At 36.7% G+C, this 25,990-nt stretch overlaps 1 protein-coding gene across 2 annotated transcripts in view; it reads right to left on the bottom strand.

The window, feature by feature from the left end:
* Positions 1-240: 240 nt before the first annotated feature.
* Positions 241-25,990, bottom strand: part of MDFIC (MyoD family inhibitor domain containing) — a 46,671-nt gene continuing 20,921 nt past the window's right edge. For both annotated transcript variants that reach the window (XM_010016179.1, XM_010016180.1), the window contains exons 3-4: positions 13,657-13,932; positions 241-671 (exon numbers count right to left, since the gene is read on the bottom strand). In XM_010016179.1, the coding sequence (XP_010014481.1) occupies positions 424-671; positions 13,657-13,932 (524 nt within the window). In that variant the 3' untranslated portion in view covers positions 241-423. The remainder of the gene's footprint in view (positions 672-13,656; positions 13,933-25,990) is intronic.

The raw sequence follows: 25,990 nt of genomic DNA, 5'->3' as shown, positions 1-25,990 counted from the left end.
TGCCTGTAAAGGCATGTTATGCATAGAGGCATTTGAGTGTTTAAACATTAAACTAGGTAAAAACAAATACTTAAGTCTTTGCCCTGTAATCTCTTCTCTGACTAAAATCTGTCACTTAATTGAAATGGCAATTTTGCCCTCATGCAGCCTGTGGCAACAAGCCTATCATTCCGTTTCAATAAAGTCTTCCATTTGCAAAGCTAAAAGGAAGCTGGAATGTAGCTTGAGTTTCACATATAAAACTATACAATTTGTGTTATAATACAGATTTGAGGACTAGTTTAGAAAAAAATATTTATATATAGGGAATTAACAGTGCAATACCAGTTGGTTGCATGAAAACCTTACCTTGTCTTTCTTCAAATGTATTTAAAGAAAAGCTCTCCAGTTTTATAGAGAATAAAATAAAAAGGGATAAACATTTCATGATGGGAAGCAGATCCCACAGCATTCCATGCAGATCTCTAAGCAATCTGAAGATTCACAACATGCGTCCATTATGCCACAGTCCATATCACATGGGCAGTTACAGTCATCTCCCATCTCGTCCCCACAGCAGCAGCAGCAGGCCTCCGATGTGCAGATGCCACAGGATGCTTGTCCCAAAACAATGTTACAGAGGGTGAGAAATTCACAGAACAAGCAAGCCAGGATACAGTGAACACAGCAATCTTCGTATGTACCAGTTCAGTAGCATGTCATATACAAACAAACAAAAGAGAAAAGAAATCATTAATATGTTATTCTAAATCTAGATGTATCATAACATACAAAATAAGTAGCTGAAAGACAATAATTCAGAATAGACATAATCTAGCACCACAAAGATGTTTCCCATCTTCAAGGTCACTTTTGCAGCCTAATTCATCGCCCAATTCAGTTTTGGTACAAGTTTCCTTTTTGCCACTTCACTTCATGCAAATCTTAAGCATCAGCTTAGATCCATTTCTCCAGTCATTTATTATGCAAAATATCCATTTTTATTTCCTTCAGTCATAACTTCTGCAGGCCCACAAAGTGATAAAAAAAAAAAATAATCAAAATCAGCTTATGAAGGAAACTACCTAAAATTATTTCCAGCCTCTCCCAGTACATCTTGCCCTTCTGAATTTCTCTTGTGGGCTTGCTACTTATGAAGAAATAGAAGGGAGTTGCCACATTTTTTGCACACCTTAAACCAGCATAACAGCATATTGTATCTATTTTTGCACTTTCAACAATATGTAAAACATTCGATCAAAACAGATTTTTCTGCTCTTTTCGACATAATTCTCTTACCAATCCTTTTAATGTACTATAATCTTCAATAACTACACTTGAACATCAATATCCATCTGTCATAAGTACTATTAAATTACATGAGATAAATCAGGTGATCCACAAACTGTCTGCACCCAAAGAGTAAATATATAGAATAACTTCAAGCAATTAATACATCCATAAGACAAGAAAACACAAAGATTGGAACTAAACACGTGTCGCTGAAAAGGAGACTGCAGGAGTAAGCGATATACTCAGTTATTCTCACTCTCCTTCACTAGTAAGCACATAACATACAAATTTCTATGTATAAACATATTTAATCTGTAAAAGGCAGTGAACAGTCTTCCAGAAATAAAATAAAAACTTAAAAATACAAGAAATGTTCAGGATCTAGAATCAGTGTTCTTTCCTAGCATCAGCTTTCCTTCTTTTTACTGCTTACGAGCCTTGAACTCTTCTAGCCACAGACAGTTGAAGACTGGGAAAACATCCAGGGGAAAATATCCTGCACCAGGCTCATCCTTTCTCTGTCCCTACAGTCAATCACAGGTATCTGCTATGAGAGGCCAGTAGGAAAGAGCATATTGAGCTATATGCGTAATTGGTCTGACTATCTACAGACATTACAGTTCACAGGCTGGAGACAGGGGAAGGGTTGCAATTACTCGTAACAGTAATACGATTACCAGGACTCCTAAACAGATGCATAAACTTCAAAAAATGATGCAGTAGCTGTGGCAAGTGACGTGATTGATTCGAAGTACCTCTAACATCACAGAAACTCTCACTGCAGGATAGTGTAGCGATGACTTTACACGAGCAAGTGCAAGTACTAAAGCAATGCAGTGGTAGTCTCAGACCTGCAAAACGTGTCCTAAACAGCAAAATAACTACCTGAGCTCTTGGCCCACTCTAAATATCACATTAGTGGGGATTCATTTCTTTACTTCCTACACTACTTAGACCACTTAGATCACGTGCTAGTTTGGGAATACCTGTACTGCAATGTGCTCAGAATCATAATATGCAAAATGAACCCATATGTCCAAATGAAAAAAAATGGAAATGTCAGGAAAAGCAAGAAGAAAGAAAACAACACTCCCCCCCCCAAAAAAAACAACCACAAAACAAGACAAAACCAAACAAATAAAAAACCCAAACACAAAACAAAACAAAAAACAAACAAACAAAAAAAAAATCACACAAAAAAAGCCAAACAAACAAAACCCCCAAACAAACAAACCTCAGAAACTGCTTACTACTATGCAGGATGCAAAACTGACAGGAAACTCCAGGTAAGATTGAGCTGTTTTTAAAGAAAGTTGTTGCTTGTATTAAAAGGCTGCTTTTTCCAAAGAAATACTGTCACTAAATAAATGACCTTCATAGCAAATGCAGAAGATATGAAATAAAGCTGAGGAGTATCAGTTCACTGAAGAGGACCAAAGCCAGAGCGATAGCGATTAATTAGCTGGTTGTCATGGAGATGGTGTTAAATTTGTTCAGGTACAATCTCCTTTCAGATTTTCTTTTAATATGAAGGAAAAAGATAAAGAAGCCAAGAGTTCTACCTAAGAAGCCTTCATATTTGAGGAACTGAGGTTTTTACTATTTTGCATCTTTAAAATACAGCTAGAAGAAGATAACGCCACAACAAATTTTGTTTTATGAAAGGGGTTGTTTTTTAACCAAAGGACCATAAAAAACCTTCACGTGTATCAGTATTGAAAATAATGTTTAGAAAAATGTTGACTGCTTCATGAAGGGATATGTATAATTGCAGGAAGAGAAATAAACGGCCACAAAAATTATAATACACATTAATTATTGGGCAAGAGAGAGAGTTACAGGTTAAATGAATGGGACTGCACTCAGAAAGCACTTTCTGGACCCACAGAAAAAACTTCACCTTCCTAATCTAAAAAACCCACAAAATCAATATGCAGAAGAAGAGGTTGTGCTGATTTAAATAAAGGTATTTCAAAGGTAAAAACTATGAAAACTGGCCCAAGACACGGAAAGAAATTTTGGCCGTTAGTGCTATGATGAAAACTCTGTGGTAGGTCTTTCTTTCCGTCTCTTCTTCACTGACTGAAACACTAAAAGGATTTATTTACCTACTGTTTATCTTATTTCCTTCTCCCCAGATGGCAAAATTAATTTTTTTGCACACAATAATTTAATTATATTCAGAAAATCTCTATATAAGAACTATACTTAATCCACACAAACACTTAACAGAGAGATGTCCTTTACTGCTCTCTTCATTCTTACAATGACTCATTTGTACAATGAACATAAACTTTGACCCACATTTCAAGGACAAACCCGAAATAATCTTGCTTTTATGTTCTTCATGTTATTGACTTTTAACAGCTACCCAGGTAGCCATTATTTAACACATGACAAAGCATGCAGTTACCTAGTCCTGCCTAACTTGCTGAATTCAGAATCATGACTCTAAAGGTCTAATATATTTGGATAAAATGGGTGGAAGAATAATTTCTTCCATGTATGACTCCTACTTCTTAGCTTCTTATCTTCAGCAGCAACTGTAAGGAAAAGATAGTCACTGGGGTTTTTTTTGGTAATAACCACCTATCTACATGCTACAAAAAACACACATCCTTCTCTATTACCTGTATTCCTACAGCAACCTGTCAGTTCCACAGAAAAAATTATGCAGCTAAACCCCGCTTCCTTTCGTTGCTGTTGCAGGCTGTCATGATCAGTGACATCCAGCCACACAGAAGATGCTACATAAAGTTCACTCCAAAAGAAATGATCTCAAGTTTTTCATTACCGTGTTGGAGACCCCTAAAATATATTTCACTGCTTTTACAAGAATTTCTAATAATTCTTTCCTGCTTCCAAGACCAAAGAGTCTATTTTAAATTACAGATTAGTTTAAATTTCAAAACTATTTTAACATACTAAGAATAAAGACTATACTTAACTTCCACTCTTTGACCTCACCATATCAAAATTCTAATAGTTTTTGCACATGAGTGAGTCATGGAACACATTAACCCAACTGGAACTAAACTTGATCTATATATTTGGGAAGAAAAAGTAAATTGGGTGATCTTAATGTCTGACAACATGTTTTCTGGAAACTTTGAATATATTTTACTATTTTATGATAAAGAAATGACATAGTAGTATCAGTTATGACACTGTATTACCGTAAAGAGATGCCAGCTTAAAATTATTTCTTTGCTTTTTTTTTTTTTGAGAATTAGTTATCCTCACACTTCTTTTCCCATTAGATATACTAATGCAATTAAGAATTACAGGTGTGCCTTTATCAAGGACCAAACTCCATCTGCCTTGATGTTCATGATGTAGTTCTGTTGATAACACTAAATACTTCCACAGAGAAAGAACTTAGTCTATGTCTACCATATAAGCCTAGCATTAATGAAGATAAGCTTTTCCTTAGGACTTCCATACTACACCACATGAGTCTCAAATTTCCATTGTCCTTCAATTCTTCTATTATTACACTTCTCTCTGTTTAATGGAGGAATGCTGCACTACAGATCAGCACTATACAAAAGTAAAGACATGCAGTGTCAAACACTGTACAGAAGTAAACTTTATAACCCCAAAACAGTACATCTGCTTTAGTTCCTTCATCAAATGCATTTAATTTCATCAAAGCACACTATCACATTTGTTGACTGTGACCAAAAACTATGTTGAATGGCATAAATTACAAAAGGCTTGGTTTGTAGGCAGTGATAGTATAATTTATTAGAGCAACTTACAGTTGGTGAAAAAAAGATGTACTTTCAGACATGCAAGCTTATATTTAATTATCCTTTCATTTAGCCTGGGATGAAAGTTCGACCTGAAGTTAAAAGGGTCATCCCATGCAGCATTTTTAAATACCGATGTAAGTAAAGCTGTTTCCTTAGTCCTTTGGCACATTCTCAAAAGTTACAGGTTTGTTATGGAACTTCATCAAAACTGTTAAACAATGCCAAGGCAAACAGAAACCCAACCAACTTGTCCAAGGTTTTGCTGCTTATATTGTACACACATCCAGCTACTTTGTGCTGATTTAACCAAAGAGCATACCTACAGTACATGTAACATCTACTTTGGGTTACAAATGTTACAACAGACAATATCCAGACAAGAAATAGCCTAAAATCCCTTAAACTGTTTACACACATTTAATCAAAGTCCAGAGGGCCCTAAGACTTAAGTTGAAAACAGAGCACTGCACCAGCTACTAAGGAGAAAAATAACTGTTACAGCTGAACCCAGGATACCCCCTTGTAACAGCTATGCTCATTTCAGCAAAAGAAACAATATAAACAATTAAACAACTTTACATTTTGTCTATGTCTTTAAATATTTGCTTGTGCACACCACTCTTTAGTTCCAAAATTTTTACATACAGGTATTACCCTGATCTCTAATTCCTTTTAAATACCAAGATATGCATTTCTTTTATTTCAACTTCCTTTTTATCACCTCCTCTTCATTTTTATGAAATGGTGCAGGTCTATGTAAGAAACAGACTTTTAAGAGGACTACTGACCATCAAAACTGTACAAGGGACACAGAAGTTAAACAGAAAAATGTACAGAGAAACAGATGCACAGGCTGATCTGTGCTGCTTTTGTAATGTTTGACACTAACCTGTCACAAACTGACCCAGTAAGTTTTCATACCAAGCAGGCAGGTCACATAAAAGTTTTCCATGTCTGCAAAAGTAAATAAGCTCATTTACAGGATGGCGACCCTGGTCAGCTTCTTACTAGCTATATTCACCGAGTTCAGACAACTCAAAACAAATCTCCAGGCACTCTGCTGTCTCACAGCGAGAATCAAGAAGGGCAGAACCACAATCAAAGTGGCACCTGAGCTCCTCCGCAGGGGGTTACTGCAGACCCCTGCAGAGCCCGGAAGTCCCAGCAGGTGCTACAGGCGGCAGCAGCAGGGGTGAACATGCAGCGCCTACAGTGGAGAGACTCCACAGCCAGAGCGGCACAGCCAGCATACGAGGAACCACCCGGTACAAGTGTCTTAAAGGTGTGCATTGCACTGAGGTGGGGCCTAAACTTCCCAAGCAGCAGGTCCACATGCCATCACACCACTGTTCCTGTAATGTACAGGGTTCACGTGCAGCGTCTGCTACCCGTTCCCATGCAGGAAAATGCTCAAGGAAAAGTAAGAAATGCAGAAAGCATAAACTGACATATTATATGAAGTATAGTTATCTCTAGATAACAGAGCTACATCTATTTAGACAGGAGAAAATACACTTCCAAAGCATAGTATATGTGACATTTTGGCATTTTAAAATAGAAAACTATCTATTGATCAAGAAAATTAGAATGTTGCCTGAAAAGGCAAATTACACTGCAAAATACATGGAAACTTTCATCAGATTCTCAATACAGATATAACTTCAGGAGTAAAATGATCCAGTTCAAACATACAAATATAATAAAAAAACAGGCCAAATTCCAGCATCTAAGGCTTCCTTAGAAGCTTTCATTGCCACTGCTCATCATTGCAAATACTGAGACTAGTTAGGTGCTAGCTAGACCATGACCTTACAAACCAGATACTGCAAGAAGACCTTTTTTTGTTACAAGCCCCATCTGCCATTCACTCTTGTTACACAACATGAAAATCACCTCCCAAGACCTCTGTGCAAACAAAAATATTAGCCAGGCTTAAAACACACAACTCTTCAAAACACCTTCCTAAAAATCGCAGGTTTGACCATATGATAATGTTATCTGCCCACTGCCTGATTGACAACTGTATTCTGATACAACCTTGTCCCACAACAAAAACTGTAGCAATTTGTGCTTAGACACAAATCCACTTTGAATCAATTTCTAAAAGACAACAATGGAGATTTTGGCCCAAGTGGAGAGATTTGCAGGATACTAAGTCAGTAGCTGACTAAATGCTACTTAATGATATGGGATAGATTTCAGAAGTGTATGTATGTTAAAAAAAAAATAAAAAAATAAAGAGACAGAGAAATTGTCAGCAGATACTTCTGCAATGTTAGGCAATGTTAGGCATGGTATAATGCACAGTCATACCAAATTTCAGTAAATTATACCAATCCAATGACAGAATAGTATATAAAAGAAAACCTATTGCTGCTCTTGTGGCATACGAGAAGGAAAAAAGCAATTTAAAAAAAAAATTAAAATCAGAGGTCTAAAAGGAAAGTTGACTGAAAACTATTTTTCAGTTTACGAAAAGTTACATAACCAAAATAAGATGCTCCTACTTCAAACAGAGGTCTGCTACCTTGCTAAGATAACTACCCACTACTTGCCATGTATATGCACCTAGTGGTTCTTAAGCCTGTGGCTTAACACAAAGGCTATTTGGTGGACTTGCTTTGTCTTCAGTTAAGCCATCAATATCACCTGGGATACTCTAATAAATTAATGTAGTCAGCAGCATGAGTTAAACAGTGCCCACCAACCCAATGCTTGAATTCAACACTGAGAACAGATGAAGTTGCATTATACTAAAAAGGGGAAAAGAAGTCTTATTCAAATGCACCCTGAAATGTTGAATTTTAAACAACGGATTTAAAAAAAAACCATACGTTGGGTGAGGTTGTTCACTGCATCTCTAAGCTCAGTAGCACAAGATACACAGTCCAGCAGGTTGAAGAAAGTTGCTTCAGGACTTGCTCCTGGAAAAGCACAAGTGGCAACTTAAATCTGGTGGCAAGCCTTCACTGCCTGTCCTTCCCCAGAGCCTCACCCGCATACTGCAGGCTTTCTCTATCCACCTTACACATTCTGAATCTAGCCTCATTACACTTCCCAGGTCATATCTTGAAAAAAAAATCCTTGGAAAAAAGATGCCTTCAATGTCTGTCTGGTTTAGAGAGTCTGGGAAGGAACAAAGTGATGAACTCACTGTACATACAGGAGGCAGGATCATCATCTGCTCGCTGTAGTTTAACAAGCTACCATTTCCAGATGAATAACAGCAATTGTGTATGCTCTCAGCCTTTTGAATACGTCAAGTACCACCCTAAATTCAAATTATCACAAATTACTGGAGTGGTGGGAACTATCGTGACAAATAAGCTTGTGAGGTCACAGCAACTTGACCAGAAGCAAGAGCTCTGTTTCAAAATTGTTTTAAAACCTGTGTTCCCTCTCTCCATCACTAACTATTTATAAATGATTGCTTTGGTTATAAAAATGCATAACATCAAGCTTCATAAGGTTTTGGTAGGAAAACTTCATTCATTTTTCACAAAACTACTAGTGCCTACTTCATTTTGCCCCCTCTGCCCCCTTAATTAAATTCCTCTTCCATCTGTCCCACTTCCAGTTTCTTCTGTTTCCTCCTCCAATTCTGCATGTCATTACTACTCACACCCTTCGCTACTCTAATACACACATGTATGTATTCAGTCACCTATTTTTCTTAATTTCCTAACATGTAGATTTACTATTCAGCTTCTACATTGCTACCTCCTTCAGAATTCCTCCTCTGTTTAAGTTGCTTCAGACAGGTACCACTGCTTCCAAACACAGCAGCTAGACTGATGCCTTTTTACTTGTTTACAATAGCTTTTTCAGGTTTCCAAGGTGTGTCTCTGCAGTACACACAACAGGGGCAAAGGAGTGACAATTCTCTGCTAGAAGTCTTACCAGACAGAGTTTTGGAAAAACTGTGACACCTCTGACATCAATAGCTAAAATATTATTAAAATTTCTGTGAATAAAAAAAAAATATTTTATTGCCAATATGCACTGAAACCTGTTCAGTCCCTTTGAAAAATTGTTAGAACTGAAACAGTGTTTAAAAACTGGTTTTTTATGAGAGACGCTCCTACTATTTCATAGTTCCTTTGGGTTTTCATAATGTAAATTATGGAGCTGAGTAAAATTTCTTCGGAGACAATACAGATTAACAATAGATGCACAGGAAAAGAAGAGCTGGTGAGTGCATTCACACCCTCCTAAGCCTCACTGGATGTGAAAATGTTCCTAAACAGCATATTCTGGAATGCTAACGCAACTCCATACACTACAGGCTCATTTAAAAAGGGAATTTTTCAAAGCTTCTACACTACTGCTACCAAAATTCCAGTTACATTTTAAGCACTTCCAACGCAACTTCAATTCCAAAAGCTCACAAGATTTGATTTACAGTGCAAGAGGAGTTTGCAGCTGGAACAATTAATACAAGAGTTAACTATCGTGGGGAGATTTTGGTGGGGTGGAGTACTGGGGGGCTATATAGCTTGCATTAGGGCTGTCTAGTACTCTGGAAACCAACAGCAGAAGAACTAACCTTCACGGGAAGATGTGCTATCTTGGGTAAAATAATACTGAACTTCATTTAGCCTTCTGGTATATATCCTGAAGACTGCAATATATGAAACAGCATGCTTTTGGATGCCAAAGAGGGACTGGATGCCAGAGAGGGACTCTTCATCAAGGACTGTAGTAACAGGACAAGGGGTAATGGACTTAAACAGGGGAAGTTCAGGTTAGACAGAAGGAAGTTCTTTACTGTGAGGGTACACTGGAATAGGCTGCCCAAAGAAGTGGTAAATGCTCTATCCCTGGCAGGGTTCGAGGCCAGGTTGGACAGAGCCTTGGGCACCATGGTCTAGTGTGAGGCGTCCCTGCACATGGCAGGGGTGTTGAAACTAGATGACCTTAAGGCCCTTTCCAACCCAAACCATTCTATGATTCTATGCTGCATTTGCTAACCTTTTAAACAAGCATGAGCCCAAATAGGTTCCTGCACAGGATGGGTGGCAAGCCATGTTTCTTGAGTCTATCCTGCTTCAAGCACTACCAGGTTTTCCATTCTGTCACTAGATAATATGTTCTAGAGCAAAATAACTACAAGACCTGGACTTATTTTGCATTACAAATAGGTGTGGTGCTCCAGAAATCTTGTCTTCTAAGAAGCAGCAAGAAGAATTCAGTTATTGGGAGGTAATAAAGTGAAAAATATTTTATCTTTTCTATAGTCAGCTTGATGACCATAATTTTCACTTTTCTTCCATTTCTTTTTTCTGGTCACTTTGCTTCGCTTAAAACCAGTTATTCTCCTGACTGGCAAGAGTGCAGAGCACTCATGGTGGAAGAGAAGGCAGATAAAGTAAAAATACATGGCATGCATTTTCAGGTTTGGTTATAAAAAAAACACAAACCACAAACAAACAACAAACAAACAAAAAAAACCCTTAAAATTTAGACCATAAAATCTAAGGTCCTATATAAGGAATAGCAAAATTACAAGTGAATTGGAATAACTGCAAGTGTAGAAGTTTATCTGCATTTCTTTCTACTAAAATTATCTAGACACTATAGCAAAAGGAAGTACCTGAGTTAATTCAGGTGATTGATTATTCAACACCCACAGTATAGAAATTAATATAACTTTTCTCCTTCTACATAAGGTTACATAAGAACCTGCATACAAGTTATATTACTATACTGTATAGATATGCATGGAAATGCATACCTTCAAGTAAACTTAAACCCAGCATCTCTTCAGCAGCAACCAATGGCTTCTAAGGTTAACATGGTACAAGTTAAAGCAAAGTCGAGTCGTTAAGCAACGCTGCAAATAATTTCCAACAGTTTCCTATCTCTTCTACCCTCCTGTAAACCTTTTTGACAGTTTCTACAGAAATGTCATTGGATCAGAAGAGACAACTCCTCACAAAAATGCCTCTTTGCCCACAAAATTATGATTCATAATACAAGGAAGCTTTAGAACTTAGGTTCAAATTAATGTGTATACCATTTTGAAATAATGTCTATGCAATCCTCAGTCACGAGACATACTAGGGCACTCTTCTGGCTTATTATAGTTGCTTTATATGCATTCATGAAGTGTATATATGTATATATATATATATAGATAGATAGCTGGTTGAAATTCAAATGAGCTCCTCTGAACAAATAACCTGGCTAATTGTAACAAGTTTTTAAAGTGTAGCCATCCAGACGTAGACAAGAAAGTTTAACACTTCTTAGGTTAATAAACAGATTATTTTTAAGTTACAGATAAATCTACATAATTTTTTTCCTTAGCGCTCTTATGTTTTTTTAGATATTTCAAGTGACTATTGTCAGAGTCTCTGATTGTGCGTCTTACAAAAAAACCTGAAGGATGATATAATAGAACAAATTAAGTATATATTGATGCTTCCTGCAAGGTAATGACTTGATAAGAATATTACTTATAGCCTATAGTTCCCCCATGCAGCCCAATTTACTTCTCAGTAAATTACTGAAAAGCTGAAGAAACTGTCAGGTGGCTTGTACACGTTTGCATGCAGATGTGTAGACAAAAATATATGTCTGCCAGAGAACTGTAGAGCAAAACTAAATGCCAAAAATAGAAAAAAATTTTTTAAAAAACAAATATTCCCTTATAGGTATATCAGAATACCCTAGATACACTTTAATCATTGCATGATAGAACATGTGCTTCACTCACATTGGTTAAAAGAAAACCCAGAGCAGCAGACATGGGCCAAGCTACTCAGAGCGTATATCCAAGTTCCCACATTCAAAATGAGAACATTGCAAAGTTAGATGTATAACATTGATTATATTTCATTTTACCTATCAGATGACTCAAGAAACTACCTGTTACAGTAAGGATTACCCTACATTTCTGTACTTTGAAAGCAGAAGTTAGACAATGTGAAAATATGATTTAATTATCTATATCATAATCAGTTATGCCTTTAAAAATACCATAATTTCTTACTGTACATAAAAATTGGACACTAGCAGTTTCGGGAGACTAACACAATCACGTGTTGGATATTAAAATAAGAAATTAGAATTTTGAGCTAAATCTGTAGGTATCTTCTCAATTTTCTCCTCATTCAGTAATTTGACATAATCATTAACAAGGTTATGTAACAACAAAAAAACCCCAAAAAACAAAAACAACACAAAAAATAATTAAAAGAAAACAATGACTGTATTTATTCCAATATAATTTTAGAAGAAAAAAGGAAGTGTTTCTCATAAATAACGGTATAGCAGCATGAACAAGGCAGGCAACATCTCTTTAGAATGCTGTAATTTTTTTTCAGAGGTTGAATTTCTTAAATTCAGAGGCCTGCACTTTGTACCAGTCCTGTGAACAGATCTAGGTCTCTTCACTTACAGTTTTTTGATACTGTATGAAGGAGCAATATATCAGAAAAATATCAGACTGGAGGGTGAACTGGATTCCACATAACAGAAAGTCATAAGGGGAATATAGGATGTATGAAGTTTTGATTTTGGAAAGAAATGTTAGAGGACTGCAAGTGCAACAGAAAAATAACAGTAGGTTCTTGAAGATACAAAAATAAACCACAGCAAGGAGGATCAGCCCACGGCACAGTCGAGTGAAGCTGTTCTTGATATTACTACATAAATTCACTGAGTAGGTTTGACTGAAGTAGTTTAAGTCAAGATAAGTCACTCCAGTGACATGAGTAGGCTTCATTCAGACCACTATGTGCAGTCCTGACCCTTCTTCCTTTTTATCTAGGCTAAGAATCTTCCCCATTTCACTGAACGATACCATCTCCCATTTCTCTAAGAAACTATTTCTGTACCCGCCCCCCAGAGGGAGCTCTTTAACCAGTTGCATCTATGCCTGCCTCAAACCAATAAAATTTTATAAAGCCTCTGCACCCTTCTTGTGACACACAGGAGCAAAGCCCATTGACTGTATTAGTGCTAATAGGAAGAGAATGGATTGAGGGGAGGCTCAGGAACTCTGGGACCATTATAGTAATTGCAAGCAGTGAAAACACACACGCAGCTAAAACAGGAAGGGAAATTACTTACTTATTTAAGTTGTGCATATGGAGTTAAAAGCTTTTTCATGCATATTATTTACTGCCCAAATATAGCATAAGGCATGTAAAACACTGAATCACAGGTCCAAATCTAGTGTTCAGACCTCATGGTTAATCAGAATATCTGCTAATACAACATTTTCAAAAGCAAACTCTACCCTCATAGAACCTGCCATTACTGGATTTAAATATCTACTATGTTTTGAACTACTGCTTTAACACTTTTTTCTGGTGTATATGAGACAATGTTGACAAGAGTTTCTATCAATTCAGGATACTAACTACAGTGATCAAAACATTATCAGACGATGCTGGCCAAATGTTTGAAAGCAAGAAATCTCCCATTGCTTCACATTCCTTCAAATACTTAATATTTTCCTTTGGGGAAGTAACTTGTGTTTTATCATAATTATTTCTGTTTGCTTCTGGAGCATGAGTCATGCTCTTCAATTATTTTCAGTTGATTGTGTAATTATTAGTGAGAACAGGGTTTGGATAGTTTTTATTCAGTTTGGGTTTTTTTAATAAGAATTTCTGCTTACCTTCAGGTGAAGTACCTGGCTTTTGAGAAAATGCAGAGCTTATTTTACTCTTTTTGCTGCCATTGCTGTTGACAGACAAGGTGGACTGAATTTTTCTGTGCATTTTTTCTGACACAGGAGCCGAATGTTTTCTGTTGTCTGCAGGCATGTGCTTGATACCATTGTGAATTCCACTTCCGTTACTCAGACCCACGTGGCCATTTTGGAGTTTGCCACTTTCTTCCTCACCCATTTCCAGTGCTGAAGTATTTGGCTGAGGCAAGCGTTGAGGTTGTGCTTAAAATGAAAGAAAGAGAGGGTTAATTTAAATTGTAAATTGATAACTGAACACTTCAGGCTAGACTGGGAATGCAACTTTCATTGCTCTTATTGATCAAAGTATAGACTGAAAAGTTACATTCTCCCATCAAAACAAAACCTCAAAAAATAGCTCTAGATAAAAACAATTGTCAGGTATGCAGAAAACACCTCATGTCTGCATTAGGCCTACATTCCCCATTTAGTACCATACAGAAGGTTTGCAAGACTCTGTGAATCACATAGGGATAATAAACCAAGCAATTTGAAGAAGGTAAAAAAAAAATAAATCAAGAACAGGAGAAAAAGTAGCAAAACTAAGATCAATTTGTGTTAAGGAAGACAAATAAAGAATGAGGGAAATGCAAGACAATGAGGGAAAAAGGTGTAGAATCATAGAATTATAGAATAGTTTGGGCTGGAAAGGATGTTCAAAGGTCCTCTGGTTCAAACCCCCTGCAACGAGCAGGGACATCCTCAACTAGATCAGGTTGCCCAGAACCAGATCCAGCCTGGCCTTGAATGCCCTGCTAAAAAGTCTCTCATGGATTGCTGGGAAGAATAGAACCAATCAAAACCTGGTTTTGTGGAGGAGGTGATCCAGTAACTAGAAGGAACAATCATTCAAACACCACACAGCTGCGGCAAGCCAGAGCTTAATTCAGTATGACAATTTTTAAAATTGCTTTAATGGGACAGTTAAGGCTTTTATTGGCAACAAACTGAAATTGTCAAAGGAAAAAAACACAAAACCAATCAAGGCAGGAATCTGCTGTGGCCTGGTTAAGACTCCAAGAGCATATAACCACAATCTAAAGAGAGGGCACAAAACTTCACCATTCTTTGTTGAGGTACTGTATCATAAAGGAGCACAATGCCATCTGACACCTCAACAACTAACTGTTGCTCAAAAAGTTTTTCATTGCCAATACCGAAACTGCTGCTTCTTTCACTTTTGCATTAGTGTTTGCAAAACTTACTTTTGAAGAGAAGCATAAGCAAGGCAATTCTTTGCTCTGGAATTCAACTTGTAGTATATATTCTGTTCACTTTTCCAGACTCTTGTAAAGGCCCCAAACCAAATTTTTAGGAAGCTTTCTCTTACCTGAATAGGATTCATTAAAAGAATACTACCAGGAACCCTTTGTGTAGGTCATCTTTTCACATATGTGCACAACCAATTTTCTTAAAATTAAAAAGGTATTCACTCCAATTTAAAAACAGTCAATGTAGACCTAACCACAGTCAAGAATAAAATCTTTGGCAACATCAGGAATAAATATTTTGCTCTCTGAAATTCAGTGTTCATAAACATAGTTCCCTCTAGTTTTTTCTTTTCATTACCCCACTCAAATGTAAATTGTACTATTAAAAACAGTGTTTCTCACATACCCTGAAATGATGTTTCCTCAAATTGCACTGCCAAATTACCAGATGTGGAGTGGTGCAGTTATACCAATAACCTGGCATTACTGGGGAGGGATTAACCTTCCTCAATAAATAAAAACAACAGATTATACTAAAAATTCTGCATGTCTGGACGCGAGTTTCTAAAACTGACAGTTATGACCTTTTCCAAGCCAGCTAAATTGGTGGTGACAGCTTACAGTTGTTTGTGTATTTTTGGTGCTTTGCTACAATACAGTGACTTGACAAATTATCCAAAATACAGTCTTCAAAATTAGGTGTGTTTCTGTCAAACTGTGGGTGAATGGGAAGTCTTGGGGAACCTGAACAATTTTATGGTTTTGCTTTTATTATTATTTTTACTAAGGGTTTGGGGAATATTTTTGGTGTTTTGGTAGGGATTTTTTTTTTAATTCTTTTATTAAATAATCCTGTTCCCAAAGTAGTCTTACTTCAGTCTTTTAGCATTAACATACAACTTTTTAGCTGACTGGCTTTACAGTATTCACATGATATGCAGGTCAAATCAAAATGGAATAAAACCCCAAATGGATTAGTTATCTCAATTTAAATTTATTTTAACTTTATTGATAATTTTGCACAAGGGAGACTTGAATCTTATGCTTAAAACACACTTGAAACCAATTAGGAATCATATGACCACATTCTAGCATAAAGAAGAAAAGCAATTGACAGTTCCAAGATTAAGCCACAACCACTCAGTTTAAAACAGAAATATTTTTACCTTATTTTTTAAAGGTTGTGTATATCTTAAAAAAAAAAAGGTGTAATATGGGGAACGACACAATGCTTCTTAAAACACAGTGATACCCAGGGACTCTCACTCTCTCTTTAATGATCCACTGCTCTCATTCAGCTGTCTTTCTTTTTTCAAATCTTTACATATGTGACAGCTCTCAAAAGTAGACCATAGACCATCTGGCATTTTCCGAGGTGTAACTTGTGCAAATTCAGCTCTACTGGGAACACAATGCTATCTTCTGCCTGCGTTATAAAAGATACAATAGAATGTAGAACTTACGAGTTGTTTTGAATTATTCATTTTTTGCCTGTATATTCAAGAAATTTTACAAACTCTGCATTTTGTACTACATAATCACATGCGTTAAAGGTACAAAGAAACTTTTTGACACCTCTTTTCTACAGAAAGATGGCATTTTGTTTGATATGTGAACATTCAGCGCCTGTTATATCATTCTAAACAGGCCGTGCGCTGCTACAAAAGATCCCATTTTATACTCTATGTATGAGCAAAAAATTTATTCTTGATATTCAGTAACTAATGCAATACACATCAAAATTTAAAATATGAGTTGGATGAACATTCAGCATCTTCAAATCAGGATGGCACTGGTCACTTACTATATGTTAGAGATTTAAAAAAAAAATCATTCCTCATGCAACACAGAAAAATTGTCATTTCGAACATGCACAATGAATAGTTTCAAACGTCCTAAGAAATACTCTGCTTTTTAGGTTAATATGTTTTTAATCTTTAGCAAAACCAGTGGATTTAAGTCAATCTTTTATACAGCGCTAACACTAGTGGATTTTCAATAAGAATGATAAATATTGGATTAATGATTCAATAGACTGAATCTTTTTTGATAGAAAACTAGCAGATAATGCAGCTAGTAATAACTGTACATGAATCTGCTGCCTGTGGAAAAGCAATAAAAAGGCAATATATTGCTATAGCATATAATCTATTAGCGTGTTTCACTGCTTCCCTGTCACTGGTTTCCTTGCAAAGTGTGCCTTAATACAATAACTTTTGCTGTTATTTACCTGACTTTACATAATAATTTAATTGTGAGGTTACTACCTGGTGAAAAAATATTCGAGTACCAAATATTTACTTGATGGTTTTGAAGTAACTGCACATTCTCATTCAGACTGTAAAATCCTTAGCAGTGTTTAAATGAATATGCACATATCTATGCACACTGACAATACATTGTTTACACCTTGCAAAAGCTATTCTTTGGAGAAAAATCCTGATGCAGACATTTAACAGAAAAATGTATGTCAACACATGGAAACTCTCAACCAAAAGAGGACAGTCTAAGCTATCATTAGGGATTCTACACAAAACACAAAACCAAACATACACGCAATACAGACTCCTTGGAGTCAAAGTGAATCAAAAGAAAACATCAGGAGGGAGAGAAGAATTGAGACAGCTAATTAGTAGCCTAATCACATTAAAAGCAATTCCAAGGCAGCTGATACAGACGCCCATGGAGTTTGCTATGCAGGCCAATGCCACCGATGGAAAAAATACTTTCCAGTTTACAGCCTGAGTCATCTGACTGTACACCCAGAGAGGTAAAAACACTGTTTTTCTTCGCTTATGACACAATAGTTTGACATCAGATCAGGCCACAGAAGCAATGTTTTTGCAGGTGGACTAGGGAGGAATAAAATCACGACTCCTGGGTGTAAAAAAAAATAAAATATAACCTTTGGTATTTTCAAATATTGAGAAAATATAAAATATCATTTCATTTGAAAATACCCTCAATGCTTCTCCGTTTCCCAAACAGTTGAAACCACAATGAAGGAGTGAGCTCTTTTTAGGAAATACAGATCCAGATGCTAATTTGAGCTGGGGAAATAGTTTGATCTCAGTGGCAACTGCTCCTACTACCTCTGTATGGATCACACAGAAGAGACCACGTGCAAGGGAAGTAGGAATCAGGCTTCTGGTTTTTATCAGTGCTTCTTCATATGAACCTAAGCTTGAGGGGAAAAAGAACGCAAACGACAGAATGTCATGGATTGCACAGTAAAACTAGGGGCTGCGTGGATTCTAGAGTAAAATTAAGGTGATTCCAAATTGCTTCTGGAAAAGACATCAATTCCTGAGATATAAAAGGCAACATTTCCAACTGACTAGCAAAAAATCTACCTTTTCAAAAATATTACAAATCATATTCATTCATACACTCAATAGGCATAAAATTTCAGTGAAGCTGGGGGAACTCAAGTATCTCAATCACTCTCCCTCCCCACTTTTCTAACTAAAATCCTGACTAGACTCTACGTGATCTTCAAACTACATCAATAGTTTTCTCTGCCTAGCTATCCAGGATATTAACATTCAGATTACAAGATGTACCTCTGAGTCAACTTGTGAAGTGGCTTTTGTCAGCAATTATTTTTGAATATTTTCTAGGACATAAATAGCATATACTGCAGCTTCCATATCACAGAAGGCATACATTAACTAAATAACAAGGTACCATCAAGGTACAATCTATCTTTTAAAATCAATTTTTTACACTGAATTTTTTATACCATGCTGACTTTACAAGGAAAACAAAGTACCAACTAACAGCATCAACCACCTTTTTAGAATTGCTTCTTGTAAGACATGAGGACACCTTCAAAATGAATATAATATATTATTATGAAACAGGATGTCCTTTGTAATGAAAATACTGAGTAAAATTGCTGGTACAAGTTTTACAGGACCCACACTGAGAACACTTTGTTAAAATACGTCTGAGAACACATTCAGGGAACACCAGGTATAACAGAAATGGGGCTGGCAGGGGACAAAGGGAAAAGACATTTTATCCCATCAGCTCTCAGCTGGTGAAGGGCTGACGCAGGTGGCAAACGCCTGTGTGCGTGTGTGTTTATGGGTTGAGAAGGCAATGCAAGTGCACAAGAAGGTGCCAAGAGTACTCTTAAATCTGTGCAAAGACACCTGCAGTGCCTTCCTTTGGAAGCACCGCAGGACCTTACACACTGTTTGAAGGGTTGCATGAATTGTATAAAGATGTCTTTGACATACTCAGAAAGAAGCAGTTACCACAGTGAAGCACGAAAAGGGCTGGTAGCCAGACGTTTACTAAGTTGATAAGATTCCCACTGAAAATGTGGAGCGAATTTCTCTATTTACAAATCCTCTTTCCTGACATGCTTTTGCAAAAGGAATAGATGCCTGCTGATTTTTTTTCATGATAGCAACAGCAAATTTTTAATCATTGCTGAACTGAATAAATGCTTCACATTTTTAATTATCTATCTTTTAACAATTATCTCAAAATCCAAATATCCTTTTGTCTTCTAATTACAATTAGATTATCAGTGAATTCTCCCTCTTTATCGTACATAAATCTTGCCATCATTAACAATGTTTTTTTGAGACTGCAAATATTGGCATCTATGATAAACTTTGCAAATGATTTGGAAATTCTTGCTAGATCACAATATAATTAGAAATGAAGATGTTTCACATAATGCAATGATTTTTAAGCTACATCTACGTAAAGTGCAATATAGGTCTTATTCTAGGATACAGTTTTCAATTCTTGAGAACAAACTGTAGTAGCTTACTATGGAAAATCCAAGAAAAGAGCCAAACACAAAATACAGCATTACAGGTAACAAGCACTCAGACAGCTGGGAAATAAATTTCTATATAAAGCTGTGTTTAAAGTGGGAAATTTTACCACAAGCTTTCCACTTGCAAATTTATCTATCCATTTTATTCCTCATACATTCTGCTAAAGGACTGGAAAAGAACTGCAGTATATTTGCCCTTATCTTTTATAGCATTACAACTAATTACAGCAGTAGTGAACATTGCAAAGAGATGTGCAATGACAGACTAACTGATGGTCACCATTCAAACATTCCACTGGTGTATTTATGGTGATTTACACATTCATTAATTACTACCGAAGCTGATTTTTTTGTATTTACGGTGAAATGCCTAGTTATTTCCTCTTATGTTTTCTACATAGGTAGCTTATTAAGAAGCATCTTAATCTACTTTTGTTAAATCTTGCTTTATAGTGCATGGTGGCTTGTAGAAGTTGGATTTCAGAACAAAATAATAAACATGTTAAGAATCAGATAATTTTTTGTGAATTTCTAAAGTGCTGAATTTGATCTATTTCTCCATCGCATAGAATCAGTAATTTAATGAATGTGAAGACAGTCCCACAAACTATAAAGGATACAAAGGGGTGCAAACCCAATACAATCACATCTCACCGAATAGCAGAATGCTTTGCTTATGGAGTTCTGATTTTCAGAGGAAGGTTAATTAGCCACCAGCCACAAAAAAGGTAATCCAAGCTGTTGTTATGACAATTAGAGCAGTTACACAATTAGTACCTATTACAACATATGGTTATACTACTACATAAAGACACACTGGTGTCCCATGGAATTTAAGACATTAAGTCAGATATTTGGAACAGTTTTGATGCCCCTCACCATTGTATTACTGGTTCCCAAATCAAATAATAAACATCAAAGAGAAGCTACAAACGACAGGATATCGCTTGCTGGGTATTGCCTCATAAGCAGCACAGCAGGATGTACCAAGCAGGAGAGATAACCTCAATGTCCTTACAGCCTTATCGTGGGCACAAACATTCCTTTTAGACCCAGCACCTTCTGCTCCCCTCCTCAAAACCTCAGCCACCACTGACATACTGCAGTAAAGAAAGTCAGATGGTGAGACAAACAGCTTCTCAGCCTAGCCAGTTCACTGCTTGCCTCTGAGTGAGAAAATATTCAAAGGTCAGATTCATTCTCCACTGACCATATATACTGAGTTTTCAGATGATGAGATTACAGTGTTCAGTTAAACTCATACAAATATACATAAACATTGGCTCTACTTGGTTCTTAAAAGAACATAAAGGCAAATGCTTGGAACGAGCAATTCCGTTCATGTTCACTGCTCCCTTGATTTCTAGTTCTCCACTGATAGAAGATTCCAAAAAGTGTACAACCTCAAGTGTGAATCTGACCAGCTGTTCTCGGTGCTCTGTTTTTTGTCATCTCTATAATTCTAAATAATAACCAATAGCTACTATTAATAAAACTAACGAGATGCAGAAATAAAAGAAATTAAAAAAAAAAAAGGCATAAAACCAGAATGACAGCAACAAAGAGTGGGTAATGTAAAAAGGTAGCAGCAAAATACAGAATATCGGCAGGAAAATAATAATACATACATTGATCACTGAGTTTCTGCTCCCTTAGCTGCACTTGTTTTCTCTCTGGTATTCTTTCTTGCAACCTACAGCTGATGCTAAGTTTGGCATCCACTGATATCAAGTATCACAAAACCAAAGAAAGAATGACAGAGAGCACAGCTGCAAAGAAAACTGAACAGGAGAAGCAATGGGCAGTATTCACGAGGAACAGGCTAAAACTTGGGATTTTACATTATTAAAACAAGAGTAGGGCAAAAACATCAGAAGGAAAAAGAGCAGACAGCACTGGAGAAGACAGAAGAACACAGCACTGGAAGGGAAGGAGACAGAAAGGGGAAAAAAAAACCCCACAGTGAGCTGAGCCACTTTCAGACTGTGAGGGCAGAAAAGAGTACGGAAGAAGAAACAAAAAAAACACAAGTAAATTCCCATTCAAGCTGAAGTATTTCCTTCATTTTTTACAAAAGAAAAGAATTAAATGAGAAATCATTAGTTGATAAGCAATGAAATAAAATAAAGATAAGCACATTGTATTTATACAGTGATCTAACATTGAAGCAATAGTTCCCCTTCTGCTTGAGGTCAGAGAGGCTCCTGAAGCCTAAGCCAAAAATCAGCCACATTCAGCAATAGCAACATGATGGAAAATGGAAATTCTGTGTCAGAAAACAGGGTAAGGACTACAGGTCCATAACAGTAACTCTTCATGACCCAGCTTGTCATTACTAGAGACAGGACAGTTCATAGAGTTATTGTCAGTAGGAGAAAAAAGATGTGAAAATGTAGCAGAGAGTGCCGCAAGTGTCCAGCCTGAAAAAGCAAACTATGATCAGAAAGAGAAGCAACATGCATCTGCAGCAATAACATTAAACACACTGAGAAGGGTTAGTCTCTGCTAGGGATGTTCTTCAGCTAAGGGAATTCCCTCACGGCAAGCAGGGTCTAGGAAATGGATACAGGACCCCTGTCACTGATACACCTGGCTGCTATGTCCACAAGTGGGATGAATGGGGCTTTCCCATCCCAAAGCACTGCAGAGACCCCAGGTCACCAAAGGACTTTGAGCATACACAGGAAGTCCAGGCAAAGCTACCGTAAGCTGGGTGTTGGGCTGCTTTATGCCAATAATGCACCAGCTTGGCATTATGATGAAATTTTTTTCCTTTTTCGAACTGTTTTGGCATGCCTTGAAGAGATAAGTTACAATCTCACCCCAAATGTTCTTGTGCAAGCTGTACAAATCAGATTCTTGAGAATACACCTTCAAAGTCTTCTTATTGGAGTCCTTAAAAAAACCTAAATTCTCTTTTTCCTTCTTTAGATTCAAAACTGCAAGCATGGACTGAAGGCTCGATCTCTGCACCACAGCACCAGAGCTCGCTGCCCTTTCCCTTCCCCATCCACAGGCAGTTTAACTCTCTTTTACATTGAAACAGTAGTTCTGTATGCTCAAGGGAAAGGGAACGTTATATTTCAGAATGTAAAAATGTCTCAACTAAGGGATTAGTGTGTTCAATTCAAAGCTGAATGACACCTGATCACTGTCACCAAGACTTAGCACAAAGAAATCATTTTTTACTTACTTATTTACTGTATTCTACCAAAATGACACAGGAAGTCCTCTTTCTGACTCAGCTGGACAAACCCACCCATCCTGGCCAAGCTTTCATACATGACCTCCATTACATGAATTCAATATAGCAAAAAAAAAAAAAGATGCAAAATGAGTTTTTGCCTGCTGCTCACGCACACATCCCTTAGAGCAGTGCAAAAGTCAGACTGCTGTCTGTGCCTGGTGAAGACCGTACTTCCTGTAAAAATGATGCACTTAGTTTCCTGAAAGGAAGCAAAGCATGACCTGCTCAAACAATTCATAAGAAAGCTCTGATATCTGAGCCATGCAGTTACAAATCTGTCCTGCTAGAAAAATACAGCGTCACATCAGTGACCAACAGCTACAAGCATGAAAAGTCAGAGAAACAAATGCATTAATGCAAAGGAGAAAGCACCAGATTATCTGAAGAAACAGGTAAATTGTCTTAACAGGATGAAATTACCTGCAATACCTTTTTCTTTCATCCACAACTGACTTAAAATTCTGATTCTCCACTTCGTTCATGAAACAAGATAAAAACCTCTATGAAATTATTGTGCCCAAACTATTCCAATATAGTGGAGGCCAATAGCACCTGCAAGTCCTTACACTGCACAACTGACTGAACAACAGCAGAAAACTGGTTTTTATCTCTAACATACAGAAAGGCAGTATTCTTATTTCAACATCCTTAAAGGCATTCAACATTACATATGGAATCATTTTAATACTCTACTAAAAATATGAAAAGTATTTCTTTCAATTTACGAAACTATGTAATTTGGCCCACCGAAGTTCAGTTAGTTCAGCGTTTGTTTAAAAATACTACTAAGTAGCACTTAAATTCGGACACAGCCCATGCTCTGAATCAGTGCTTCTTGCAACAGGGATCTTTTTTCTGAAAACCTTGTTTTGTCTTATTTGGAAGACATACTTTCCTTTATTTGCAGAAAGAAAGACAATCCTTCTCCACACTAATCACCATTACTTTTTTTTTTTTAAATGGAGTACAGACACAGCGGTTAAATCTGTGCTACATTAATATTATTCACAATCCTAACAAGTATCCATTTCTACATCTAATACCATATTGTTACACGCTTTTGCAAATAAGCTGAAGGATCTCACAGAAAATAAACAGCATTTATAATTTACAGTTACTTTTTTTGTCCTTTAACAATTCAAGATCTTTAAAAAGTCACAGCTGAGGCAGCAAACTCCTCTTAACCAAAAAGATCCAAAGTACACTGGCAACACTTGCTTATAGCAAAGACAACAACTACATCACACACAGACAAGCTTCCATCACTGCTTACACAAGCCTTCAGCCCCACAAAAGCATTCATGTCACTATGAGCAACAGCAGCTCGACAGGCTGGCTATGGGTGAGCCAAACTGCTGCCTCCATCCCCTTGTGGTGCGCAACTGTTCCGTGCTTGGGAAACATCTCAGTCTCACTTCTTGCATTTTTTGGCCCTGAACAAAAAAGCCCTTAGGAAACCATTCAAACAACCGCCAAAAGGACAGAACTGCACTGGTTTTTATACACCCTTATCCACTCTACTAAAGATTCATGCCATGTGCCATTTTATTTGTACTGCTATGATAGCCCTGCCACTTGGAGTTAATTCCAGCAGCCTTTTCTTTACTGTTCCTTCAGCATAACTAGCTGTATTTTATTAGGCCATATCATTTTCTCAGGCTGCTGGAATTAACAGCTCACAATGGGAACATCTCTCTACCACCTTATATTTAATTAGCGATACATTAATTTAGACAAAATTCCTTGTTTCTGTATAATACGGTACTGCCAAACCAAACTCCTCAAAAATCATAAGAAGTTTCTTTTAAAATACATCTTTTTTACTGGCATTGTCAATTTTGAGTCTTTAACTTTGAGCTTTCGTCAGTATTTACAGACTAAGACCAGGTTAATTTTTTGTTTATTTTATAAAAAATAAATCTCACATTATCACATGACTCCAGAAGCTAAGATTTTCATAGTGTGCTGTAATATTTAACAGTTGTTTTGTTTTCCCTGAATACACAGTTTCTTTTCAGAATGTTTAATTTACTGTTAATTTTCTGGTAGTCAAAATAATCATTCTAATAAGAAGGTTCATTGCTACTTACAAAATAGCTTAAATGTTGATGTTAACACACTGAAGCTGAACTGAACAGGCCTTTATATATACTGAAGCACTTTAAAAACATTTCCAGTCAGCCTCCAAGACCAAGCTTCCTGTCATTGCTTACAAATATGTAACTGTAATAGAGAAAAAAGTGGGGAAACAGGAAAAAGGACTGTTCAAACAAATGAAAAAAGGGGGAAAGGAGGAGTAGAGAAAATTATGCAAACAGAAAAGAGAAAAGGCTTAGGGATAGTAACATAATAGGGGTGGGTCAGTCTTTTTTTTACTTTATAAAATAAATAGGGGGAAGGGGATGTAGAACCATTTATTAAGAATGGGATCAAACCTTAAACACTTCCACATTTGACTCTACCAAAATAACCACCACTTCTCTATCGTATCACCAGTCCATATACTTTATTCCAAAACTACCATAATTTCTAAAGGATTTTTTTTTTACTGATCAAAACTTTAAAGTGCCATTATGTTACAGTAATTGTGAAATGGATTTCTAACTCTTACTTAAAGTTTTGAGAGCGAAGTGGATTATTCTACAGGAACCTTGCCTGTGCTATCAAACAACTCTTCTCACCTTTTCCGTAAGGGCCTGTTCCACAAATACTCAACAAAATATTGACAATGAGATCTAAATTTCTTGTCCTATTCCAGCTATGCCAGCAGAATACCTGGTATGGATGCTGACGTTATAACAAAAGAGAGCGTTTGCCAGGTTATTTTCAGGAAGGTTATTTTGCCAGGTTCAAGGAGGGAGCATAGCACAGCAAATGAGGTCTCTCCATTAGGCTGCTGTTCTCACAGAGCTACAGTAGCGGATACTATGCAATACACAAATGGTCAAAACCGAACAGTAAATTATTTAAAATTAAGATTGAGTTTATCAGTTAAATTGTAGGGAA

The sequence above is a fragment of the Nestor notabilis genome, unplaced genomic scaffold (genome assembly GCF_000696875.1).
Source record: "Nestor notabilis isolate BGI_N333 unplaced genomic scaffold, ASM69687v1 scaffold33836, whole genome shotgun sequence".
NCBI classification, from domain to species: domain Eukaryota; kingdom Metazoa; phylum Chordata; class Aves; order Psittaciformes; family Psittacidae; genus Nestor; species Nestor notabilis.
Note: the sequence above shows the minus strand (reverse complement) of the source record. Positions and strands in the feature narration are given on the sequence as shown.